Source organism: Corapipo altera, unplaced genomic scaffold (assembly GCF_003945725.1).
Source record: "Corapipo altera isolate COAL_440 unplaced genomic scaffold, ASM394572v1 50, whole genome shotgun sequence".
Classification (NCBI taxonomy): Eukaryota; Metazoa; Chordata; class Aves; order Passeriformes; family Pipridae; genus Corapipo; species Corapipo altera.
The window spans coordinates 2503761-2515746 of record NW_020884889.1 but is presented as its reverse complement, the minus strand read 5'-3'; the positions used below and the strand labels follow the sequence as shown (position 1 = coordinate 2515746).

The 11986-nt window shown below is 42.4% G+C and overlaps 1 protein-coding gene across 5 annotated transcripts in view; it reads left to right on the top strand.

The window, feature by feature from the left end:
- The first annotated feature begins 577 nt into the window (after positions 1-577).
- Positions 578-11986, top strand: part of LRRC28 (leucine rich repeat containing 28) — a 50793-nt gene continuing 39384 nt past the window's right edge. The window contains exons 1-6 of one of the 5 annotated variants that reach the window (XM_027644289.1): positions 587-647; positions 1152-1284; positions 2957-3174; positions 6985-7025; positions 9563-9600; positions 10324-10461. In XM_027644289.1, coding sequence (XP_027500090.1) covers positions 2992-3174; positions 6985-7025; positions 9563-9600; positions 10324-10461 — 400 coding nt within the window. In that variant the 5' untranslated portion in view covers positions 587-647; positions 1152-1284; positions 2957-2991. Of the gene's footprint in view, positions 648-1151; positions 1490-2956; positions 3175-6984; positions 7036-9562; positions 9601-10323; positions 10462-11986 lie in introns of those variants that run through there. The other 4 variants (XM_027644287.1, XM_027644288.1, XM_027644290.1 and 1 more) reach the window with 4 other exon arrangements.

Genomic DNA, 11986 nt, shown 5'->3' with positions numbered 1-11986 from the left:
GAGGAGACCTTCTCACTCTCCACAACTCCCTGACAGGAGGGTGGAGCCAGGTGGGGAGTTGGTCTCTTCTCCCAGACAACCAGCAGTAGGACAAGGGGGCAGAGTGTTAAGCTCTGCCAAGGGAGGTTTAGGTTAGACATTAGGAAGAAGTTCTTTACAGAGAGAGTAATCAGACATTGGAATGGGTTGCCCAGGGAGGCAGTGGAATCACCGTCCCTGGAGGTGTGTAAGAAGAGACTGGATGAAGCAGTGAGTGCCATGGTCTGGGTGACAAGGTGGTGCTGGGTCATAGGTTGGTCTCGATGACCTCAGAGGTCTTTTCCAACCTAGCTGATTCTGTGATTCCCTCACGGAGAGGGAAGGGGACACTGGGACACCGGGAATACCGGGAATACCGGGATCACCCGCCCCCTCCCTCATCCCACCGCCTGAGGCGGGAGAGGCGCCGCGTTCCCATTGGCTGGCGGCGGGGAGGCGGGAAACGGGAAGGACTTGCGATTGGCCGGCGGCCGCGGCGGGGCGGGGCGCGGCGTTGCGTCTCGCGAGAGGCGCGCGGCGGCCGCGGTCTCGCGCGGCCCGGCCCGGCCCCCACCTCCCCCTCCCCGGGTCCCTGGGCCGGCGGCGGCGCCGCTCCCGCTGCGGCCCCGGTGAGTGAGGGAGGACCGGGGCAGGAGGGAGGGACGGGGACAGGGGCAGGGTGATTGGGTCCTGGCGGTGGTGGTAATGTGTGTGTGGGTGTCTCCGGTGCTCTGCCCCTGCTCTCTGCCCGCCGGTCCGCGCGGGCACGGCGCCTCTCCGTGAGGGGGAGCTCCATGGCCGCCCTGGCCCCCGTTCCTCCCTGTCCCTCTTTCCCCCCCCCCTCTCCCTGTCCCCCGTTCCCCCTGTCCCCCCGTGCCCTCCTCTCTCTCCCCCGTTCTCCCCTCGCCTCTCTCCCTCCCTTTCCCCCCCTCCTCTTCCCCTCTCTCCCCTGTTCCCCCCGTTCCCCGTCTCTCTCCCGTGCTCCCATCTCTTCTCCAATGCCCCCTTTTCCCCCAGTTCCCCCCTCTTCTTCCTCCTTCTCCTCCCTTTCCTCCCCTGAGTGTCCCCGCTCCTGACAGGGCCATCCCTGGCTGTTATCAGCCCTCGCCCTCCCCTTTTTACCCCCCGTAAAGGCCGTGGTTGTGGCTGTTCCTCTTTGCCGAGGCTGTGTCTCATCCCTGGAAGAAGATTTTTGACAAAAAGTTCGGCTGGAGGCGGAAGGGAGTAGGAGGGGTTTGCTTTGGAGTCAGAGCCGAAGTGGAGCAGGTTGTGACTGGACTTTGCATCCGTGGGGTTGTGTGTCCGTGTGTCCCATGGCTAAATGTGCAGATTTTATGTGTAGTCACAACTCTGGAGAGAAGCCCACAAGTGCTGAACACCTAAAAAGCATCTCTGGACAAAGTGGAAGCCTGCTGGGTATTTGTGTGTGTGCTTTGTGACTTCACAGCTGTTATTAAAAAAATAAATGCAGGTAAAGATGAGCTTTCCTTTGCTGTTTCTTATATTGTAGCAGTTAATGCACAAATAATAAATACTCAGATTATGCACCTTGAAAGTTTTAATGCTTTTCCTTGAACTGTTTTACTGCTGATCACAGAAGTGGAGTTGGGAATTGTAATGGCTTAATTTCCTTGATCTTCTGAGCTAAGGGAGCTTTACTCTTGCCAGTGCCAGAGTGTGTGCCCTGTCCCCTAAGGTAGCTAAGGAAGGCAACTGTTAAACTCTTAAACCAACCAAAACCAAATGCTGCATTCTTCCAGAAGGACACAGGTCACCTGTAAGAGCTGCTTATCAGCAAATCAAGGGAATTACTGAAACTGAAAAGCAGTTTGATTTACAGGGATGGTCGGGTTGTGGGTCTTCAGCTGGAGTTTTGTTTAAAATTACTACAATCAGGTGGAATTCTTGATTCAGGACCTTCACTTCCAATATCTGTTATGGTTAGAAAACTCCTTCAGAGAGAAAATGAACTAAGAGAATGTTTTTGGTGGAAAGCAGTTACAAATCCTTGCTTTTCGTTAATGCTAATTAATTTATGAGTCTGTAGCAAATTGGTAACTTTAAATTAACAAATAGTCTGGATTTATTATGTTCTGAGACAGTTGAAAAGATGCAGCATTGCTGCTGTTATCTAAACCTACACAACACAACCACAACTAGAATTTTGGTTGTACGTGAAAAACGAGCTGAATAAAGTCAAGTCTGAGATACAAGTTAATTTTTAATTTGTCTTCCTGCTTTTGCTTTGTGGTTTTGAAATTGTCAGTTAAAGCTTGACTCTTTGTTCTTTCTGGGTTTATTTTTAGTAAAGAGATGAAAATCTTTCAAATCTTGCTCTTTCTAAATTTTCTCGCTGTAAGTTTCGGGTTTCTCATGTATTAGTTTATTATTTTAAAATGGCCTTAGTGGCTCTCCATCCCCAATGTCTTTTCCAACCAGTAAACTCTTCCAGTAGTTTTATATGGGCAAGCTTAACAAACTTTAATTGCCTTTTGTCCTCCTGGCTTAAAAGATACATAACAGTGAATTTTAGTCATCTGAGACTAAGAAGTCCTCTGTGAATTGTGCATTTTTCTTATCTGTGTGTTCTTTTTTTAGCACATGTATCAGAACAGATGTAGGACATCAGTAATGGTTAAGAGAGGTTGCTTTTTTTTTTTTTTCTTTGTGGTGGCAACTTTGACAAAATTATCTGAAAGGGCCATTGACCATGGATGAAAAAGAAAGCATTATATAGGACTAGAGATTTTATTTCATGTCCTATACCACACTAAAACTTGATCCAGAAAATAATCAAAGACTTATGGTGTGGGTATTCTGGGTACTTTGTGTATTAACTGGAACAACAAATTATGAGATAATGAGTAACTCTTCCTGCAAAAGAATGCATGGCACACACCTTGATAAAGTTGGGTTTTTTTCTCTTTTTGTCTCCTAGAAATGGGTCTGCTTTCAGAAGATGAGATGCAGTAGATGTGGTGCTCAGTCATGGCATCAGAACTGTGTAAAACAATCTCTGAGGCAAAGCTGGAAAGGCACAAGAACTTGTTCTTAAACTACCGAAATCTCCATCACTTCCCTCTGGAGCTACTGAAGGATGAGGGGCTGCAGTACTTGGAGAGACTTTACATGAAAAGAAATTCCCTGACCACACTGGTAACCACAACCTCTTTATTGCAGTGTTTATTGTCTGTGTGTTTAGGAATTCTGAGTTTTGGAACAGAGAAAACAAGATAATTTAAAAAAAAAAAAAAAAGAAAAATCTTAGAGAAAATCTGCCCCTGAATGATGTCATAACTGTGAGAGATGAGTATTGGGTTGTGTCATGATTGAACTTGCATGGGTAATGTAGAGAATAATAAATGAATGTTTAGGATATTTATTGTTACCCTGTTGAAGCTCTGAAGATCTGCTGGGGGTTTTCTTGTCAGGCTGGTTCTTCTGTTGGGGGTTTTTTAACTGCTGTAAATTTTACTCAGTGGTCAGGTCTTTCTCCTGTTAAGTGGTACTAGGTAGTCTGGTCTACATTCCTTCATTAGGCTGAACAGCTTTTCCCTTGGTTTGTGCCTAATTCCAAAGGCATTGTCAATCCCAGGGTCTGATTTCAAGCAAGGTGCCAGTAAAACCTTCTATCTGTGGGCTGCTGCTGATAGAACACAGTTCATGTCAGGATTGTGGGCATTTTCCTTTGTGATTTCTTCTTGTTTCAGTGTTTTTCCCTGAACTGAAGGAATTCTCACCCTGAGTGAATGTTGTGATCTCAGTGGGGCAGTTTAATAACTGGGTGAGGTGTTCTGAGCTGATAAGACTGTAGAGAACAGAGTCAAACCTTGCCACTGTCAACAGGCTCAAGTCTTCAAGGCTTCATTTTGTTGTTGTTTGTTTGTTTTTTCTTGGGCTCTTCCATGGTATTAGAGGTAAAATAATAGCCAGGGTGCAGGTGCTGGAGGGCTTGATCAAAAAAATCACCCAAATTATATGTTTTTCAGTGTTTCCTAGAGAAAGTCCACTACTCCATTTTAAGGGGTGGTGTCTAAAGCTTTGACAATGATACATGAGAAATCCTCAATAAAGGTTTCAGTTAATGGCCCAAAAGCTGAAAGGATTCTGAAGATTTTGTGCCTTTTCTTCATATTGAATGAGTCACTTAAGTTGGCAGGTGCTGTGAGGAATTATTTTAGTGCTCTGGTTTTGGGCAATAATTTATTAATGTATATTAATTTTAATGGGAGGACAGGATTCATGGTTACCAATTAAAGCTGCTATAAAGTCAGACTGTAAACAGTTCTGCTTTGACACTCTGTGACATTCAGTGATTAGAGGTGGGAGGTTCATCAAGTCTGCACTGCTCAAAAGATGGAACAATAAGGAGAATTTTGCATCTCACTTTGCTGTATACCAGTGTTAAGGCCTGGATAAAGAAGTGAAAAAAATGCAGATCATACTTAGACAAAATGACTTCAAACAGAGTGAAGTAGAGCATGATTAGATTGACAACAATCAGGATAACTTGCTCATAATGTGACTTGTTGGAATCTCATTCAAGTGCTCAGCACTATAGTTGGAACAAGGCAATTAAAATTGGGTCTCATTCACTGAGCATCTGTTCAGCAGCAGAGATGTTGGAAGTTGTAGTGGACCAAAATAGATCGAGTCAGCAGCACGTTACAAAAAAGGCAGATGTCTTTTTGGAACGTGGAAAGTTTCACAATCTCCATTAAAGGCAGAAGGAAGTAATTACTGGATGCTGTGAAGGGATGAGCTGGATGGAGAGTTTCATGCTTGAGATCAGCCTGGGTGACTCGGAGAGAACCTGGAGAGCAGCAGTGAGGGAGTTCAGGGAATGTGCCCTGTGAGTGAGGGTTGAGATTGAGGTTAATTCCTCTGGCAAAAAGAGAACACAGAGAGGGAGAAAATCTGAGGAGTGGGGGAGAGCAGAAGTCATCAGTATTTTCACAAAGCAGTATTTTCATGATGAATTTGGTTTATTTTCACAAGTAATGCTCTCAAGTTAGTGAAGTAGTAATTAGTTATGTACATCGGTGGGGTGGGGCAGAAATCTCACCTGAGAATAGTTGAAAACAAATAAGTGAAGGAAGAGGTCTCTTCCTTACTGATCTGATTCCATGCAAGGTGATGAGCATTAGCTCATTAATAAACATTTAAAATTGTATGAGGATTATTAACAATCACCAAAACTAATCCTGCACCATGTTTCTTTAAAGTTAAGTGATACTCCTGTCCCACCAGTTCATTCCTTCATAATTCTGAAAATACTTGACTAACTCAGCTTTTGTTCTTTGCTCCTCTGAAATGACTCCTGTCCTTGACAGATGAGTCCTGTGAAAATGTCTGGAGTGGTTACACTGACAGAATTTACCTTGCCTAAGAATAATTTCATTTTTGTCTTCATTGGCAAGATGGAAATGATGGAGGGCTGTGACATAATGAATGGATCAAGAAGCCAGAAAGCACACCTGTATCCCAGGGTCAGGTCTTCCCCCTTCTCAGTTAATACTGACTGATAACATGAGCCTTCCTGTACCCAATTTCTTCATTTATTAAAAGGAAATAGGTGTTTGCCTTGATGGCCCTGTCAGAGGCAGGATGTGGCCTTATCAAAGAGCAATTGTTCTTAATTTATTAACTCAGAACATGCAGTGCTGACCTGTTCTGACAGAGCAGCAGTGACAGTAGTTTGTGGTTCTGGTTGGCACCCTCAGTGTGATAAAGAAGGAAAGTGAGTTTGGGATTTTTCACACTTCCTCTTCATTTTTGCAATTAAAGCTTGAATTCTTGCACGTTTCCCCAGTTCGATGTTTTCTCTTTGCCCACCTCAATGCGGGGCCGGGGAGGCACCGGCGCTGTGGCGAAGCTGCCACGAGGTGGCAGCGCTGGATCAGGGACAGCCCAGGGCCAGCCCAGAGTCATGACGTCACCTCGGTCACCTCTTGACGTCACCCTTCAGTTCTTGACCTGGCCCGTCATTTGCTGCTCCGCAATGTGGATGTTTGCTACAGGAGAATATCATTACATTACTGTTTCAGGGTAGCAAATCAAGTTAGGAACACGAAGTTCTGTATTTTGGACAATAATACACCTATTTAAGATGTCACATGCCACGTTAATTCCCATGAAAATTGCTAATTTTGTCAGGAAAATGATCATGTGGTTGAGCTTCTTTTAAAACCCATTTGTTTCTGCATATTATCTGTATTGAAAAACCTCATTTTCAATAAAACATATCTATGTTTAAAGTAGGTTTCTTAAGCAATAAAACTGTCTTAACCTTGAATAATTTTGAGTACAGTTACCAACGTGACATCTGAAACTTGTGAAGTCAATTTTGTGATAAGTGTTCATGGTTGTAAATGCCATCAAGGCAAAGAATTACTGCCAGTTAGCAGTTAGAGAATGATATGCATGTTAATATGGAAATATGGAAATCTAGATTGATGGATTCAGCAGTGCTGGCTTGGTGCTAATTGATTAAAGCTCCACAAAGATTGTAGGTCATTTCCCAGTTTAGCAGCATTATAAAATGCACATTATGGTTACACATCTTGTGTAGTTCTTGTTCTGCTTTAAGTCTGTAAAGGCTGCAGCTTCTTAGCAGTCTCTTGCCTTCAGCTAACTCATTTATTTGAATATATTTTCGAAAGTAAGACTTTGGTAATCCATCTTTGCAGCCTCAGAAATCTGACTCCCATTTTGTTGGGGACCATATTAATGTCACCTCTAGACTGCAGCTTTGTTTCAGTAGTGAATTGCTCACCCTTGACACAACCCAGATTGCCCTGATGGAGAATGTTTGGGGGTGTGGAAACAGGGTGTTGGATAGAGGCTCCTTGTTGCCATTTTTCCTGCTGACATGTTTTAGTGTGCTTATTAAAATGACCTGGGTACACAATGTGTGTGTCTTGTTCCTTGTTTTGAAACCTAAAAAAATCTCTAACTCTCTTTCAGCCAGAAAACCTTGCACAGAAGCTTCCAAACCTCGTGGAATTGTGAGTTTATGTAGGACTTCTAATATATTTTTATTATGCTGATCCATCCTGTGTTAAAATCTAGAATGTATTAATTGCACATAAGCTGCATCTAAAGTGTGAAGGGTTTTCTTGAAGGGCAGGAAGGGGTCATTTTAGGAGGTATAACCACATTCAGTCCTTTTTGAAATTTTTTTTAACTTCTTGTTTATTGTATAAGAAGAACCTTTATACAAATGTCTGCACTGCTGAGGGAATAAATCCTGTTGCCATGCTGGAACCTCCCAGTGCAGTGGTCAGAGGGCTGTGACAGAGCCAGAGGAACAGGTTGCTGCCTCCAGCCCATCCCTAGTTGCTCCTTCCCACCCCAGCTCCCAGGGGTTTTATGATCTCAGTCTTGCTGATTGTAGTAATAAGTTTTTTTGGATCCAAGTCCCAGATTGTCAAATAGGAGCAGGGATGAGCATGTTGGGGAAGGAGCTGTGGAATGATGATTGCTGTAGGCAGAGCAGTTTATCCAGTCATGTCCAAAAAATGGATGTCCCACAAACTGTATTATTTTGACAATTCATTTGTGAGCCCCTGAGACAATGTTTTCTTCCCTCTCCTTTTTACAAGGGTGTGATTTCCCCGTGTGACAGGGTTGGCAGTGGGGGGTTAAAAGGAACGTCCTCTTTTCCCCTTTTGACTCCTTTGGCTCGGTTTCAGCTGTGGAACTGCTGGAGCATTGATCCTGTTTGTTTAATGGAAAGCTCCAAACAGGAGGTGTTCATGTGAGGAGTCCAATGCCCTCAGCTGTCTGATCTTGTCATCTTCATGTGGCCCTGAAGCCCCACCTTTCTGCTGCACGTGGCCACAGAGTAATGGAACTGGTTTGTAGGTCACTGCAGCCTCCAACTTGCTTGAGAGCCAGTCCTGCCTCATCATGCCCCAGTCTCGAGAGTGTGTTTATGCTCTCAAGCAGTAAAATAAATATTGTTGTATTTGATATAACGATTTGCCCCGGGGCATCAGGAAATCTCAGTGTCAGTTGATGGTGCCTTTAGGAAAACCCGTCTAAATTACAGCTAAAAATAATTTCTTACAAACACTGATTTGTAGGAGTCAAACCTAATTATTTGGTGTTCAGAGAGCTCAGTTACACCACCACTACCCCACACACTCTGGTGGTCCAGAGAGAGCCACAGTGGGCCTGTGGTTTGTGTAGCTCTAATTGGACAAGTCAATTTTTGATCAGACAATAAGAGATGTTTTGTTGACAGAGACCACAAGATAAAGATTTATTTATAAAGAATAATTTGTTACAGTGGCTTTCAATTTTGAAAGACAAACTTAACTGATTTTTATTTTCCTAAAAGTTACATCCTTAGTAGTTTCACTATGTTTCTTTGTCTATCATTCCCCCTCATGCTGAGATACCTCATAATATGTACTCCTCATAATATGTACTTTTTTAGGTTGAGTGAAATAGTTCACAAATATTTTCAGGAGCTGCAGCTAAAATCAGTAGGAAAATTCTCCTCCCGAGGTTATATCTCAGCATTTCTACAAGCATATCTGCTGTTCTTATGCTTGTTAAATTGTTAGCAAATATCTGCAATTTTTAAAGAAAGAGAGAAGGTTCAGATGCTCAATGCAGTTGAAATGTTCATGTGTCGTTTTTCTTGTTCTGTGTCTGTATCCCTGAAAAGACAGGCTCCTGCTTTAGGAAATGCTTGTGGAATAGAGTGGAAAAAAAATTACACTGTGCAAATAATTCCATGTGTGCCTGAGCAATTGGACATGGAGTGCTCAGGATTCCCTTACAATTCAATATCAACATTGGACAATTTTGGTACTGTTGTTTTCTACAAGATCCAATTGTTTATTTGCAGCAGTGATGATTAAAGACTGACATGTGTATAATCTGAGTTTTTGTGCTACCAGTAGTACTGGAAGTGCTCCATCAGAGGGTGCTGAATATTCTTAGTCAGAGATCTGGCCACCCTCTGTAACTACAGAAATATCCATCTGTCAGATTGGGGTTTTCTGTTGAAAAATGTACTTTAAGTTTGAAAAACTCCCTTGCAGTGAGTATATAATGTGCTTGTTTCTTCAGTCTTTAAAGGTGGGAGAGTTCATGTGCAGGGGAAAGTGTTTGTAATTGTGTAATTTGGGTGGGTGTGGGCTTTTTCCTTTTCTTGGCTGGCATTTAGCACCAAATAACCTGGTGATCAAGTGTGGTTCACTCTGGCTCTTCTGTCTGGTTTATTCTCTTTCCATTTTGTTTTCCTCTTGTGACTCTCAAACTAAAGCCCATTATTACTGTAACTGTGAGTGGTTTGTTTTACATAATTGTATGTAATTTTCCTTTATGTTAATCATTGAATAGTCTGAGTGAGGCTTAAGTACCTGTCCATTGCCATTTTATACAGTTTCCACAGCTTTTGTGCTAATAGGGAGGAATGGCTTTGAGGGGGTTCTTTCAATCTGAAATTGGATATTTTGCAAACTGATTATGCAGCAGAAGTCCTCGAGGGTAACAGGTGGTGTCCTCTGCTTTTTTCTCCTCCCCCCAGGTACCTCCATTCAAATAACATAGTTGTTGTACCTGAAGGTAAGTAATCTACCAGCTCACAATAAGTGGCAGGAATCATAAAATATTCATTTTTCTTCTTTGAAGGGGCCCATTTTTCCTTTGTTTTCCCATAAAACATTAAAGATTTTCATACAAAATATACCAGCATAGCTCTTAGTCGATAATATCCTTGTTACTGCTGTGTTAAAATCTTTAAATGATCCTCAAATGCACCTAAATGCTGTTTGCTCCAGTTCTAATTGCAGAAAGTGAAAAGGCTAAATGGCACTCATCTGCAGAACAGAAATCCAGAGTGTCTGCTGCTTTCAGGCAGTTACCACACAATGCTCTGCTGGTTTAGATCGTGACAGATTTGAAACCTAAAGGAGCAAGAACTTGGGGTAGTTTTTCTTAGTCACTGCAGAGTTATGTGCCCAAGTAGAGGAAATTAAACTCTGGGTATATAAATTGCACAGACTCAGAGCAGAGGAGTGGGGAAAAGTTATTTCAGAGCAGAATTGTCTGAGGAAAATCTAGAAAGTGTTCTGTATTTGTTATCCCCCTGTCTCACTGCCAACAGAACTATTTGTTAGCAAGATAAACATTTCCACAATCGATGTCGTTCAGTTGTGAGACCGACTTTTAACACCTCTCCCTGTGCTCAGACATAGGCTACCGTGGCTTCTTATCCTCTCACAGCCCTGTTAGGATGTGAGCGTTTCTTTTGGGTCACATTCATGTTTTAATGTGTTCTCTCACAAGCCATTGGCTCCCTGGTTAAACTGCAGTTTCTGGACCTCAGTGACAATGCCCTGGAAATTGTGTGTCCCGAGATCGGCCGCCTCAGGTCCCTGCGGCACCTCCGCCTGGCCAACAACCAGCTGAAGTATTTGCCAGCAGGTGAGTGATGTGTGAGGGCTCCCAGCAGTGACAAAGTCATTGCAACTCCGTTTGCCAGGTGCTCTGGGTGTGTGAGCACTTTACAGTTGGTACAACTTGCACTGAAGGCCTGGGCAGGGATGGACACTAAACGTGCTCTCTGTAGTTGTAGAGTCCTGGAAAATGCTGCTGAAGTGGGAAAAATGTATTTATTTAACAGCCTTTGCCATCGTATCAAGAAAATATTGAACTTCCCTGAGAAGACACAAAATGCCAATGACAACTGTCATTATGATAAAATGATGTTTCTTCCAGTTTTCCATAATATACAGCATTCCAGTCCTTCCTTCCTTCCTTTTCGCCCAACAGCCCTGCTCTCGTACTTTCTAAAAAGACACTTGTCTGGTAGGTTTGCCTGTGGCAGTTCTATCTCATTGTGACAGTAGATAACAAATGTTTGTCTTGCTAGTTTATAGTACAAAAGCAAAATTTATTCAAAGTAAATGTGACACAAAGTCAGAAAAAGTTGGCCATAGGCAGATTTTGAATGATTTTTTCTTTTTTGCCTTCTAAATCCTTTGATAAGCAGATGTAACATTATCTTCCATCAACCTTATATATTTTCAGATAAGATGATGGTGATTCTCAAATATTTTTTAATTTTATTTTTTAGTTTCTCTCTGGTGTATTTGCATTTTCTGCTCTTCAGAGATGATAAAAATCTAAGGCTATGATTTCAAAAGCCTGGTCTAACTTAATCTAACAGGATTAGCTTTTGGCTCTGATTTTAACTAACTTCTCAATGTGACCTTCATGTGTTTGTAAATTCACATTGTTTATTCTCAAGAAATATATTGCAAATGCTCCTTGAAGTTTTGGGTGCAGAAATCTCACTGTCCTTTCTTTGACTTTTCTTATTAAGGCTGGAAAAGTCAAAAGAATGTTTATGATTAGAAAGAAAAAAATGTATATGACTATGTAAATGCCCTGGAATGAAATTAGATAAACCTGTTAAACATTATGACCCAAGGCCAATAAAATTTCCATCAATTTTCTGATGTCCTACATTCAAAAGAAAGGAGTGACTTGAGTGTGCTTTATGTTCCTCAAAGATAATTTACCTTATGGTGCTGTACCATGAAAGAAAGACTTGTTCAAAGAGAAAGTGACACATTTTCTGCAGAACTTCACACATTAACTTAAAAAGGTTCCAAAAAAGACTTTCAAAAAGATAATTTACATTACTGAAGAGTTGATTTGGAGTCTACCACATTTGATTAGGAACTGGTATCAGCTGAGGCTTTGCTGCATTTCATTTCTCCCCAAGTCTCTACAAAATTTGGTGCTGGGCATTGTCCCCAAGTGTGTTTGGTTTTGTGTGTGTGGAAAATTTGCATGCTTAGGAATAATCCAAGTGTTGAGTTGGAGGAGCCAGTGGTGTCTCTGTGTTTGCTGGGGGAGTCCCATGTGCCAGAGCTGCTGTCAGAACTAATCCTGTCACTGTCACTGGATGTCACACAGCTCCAGTGCCACCAGCCTGAGCAGG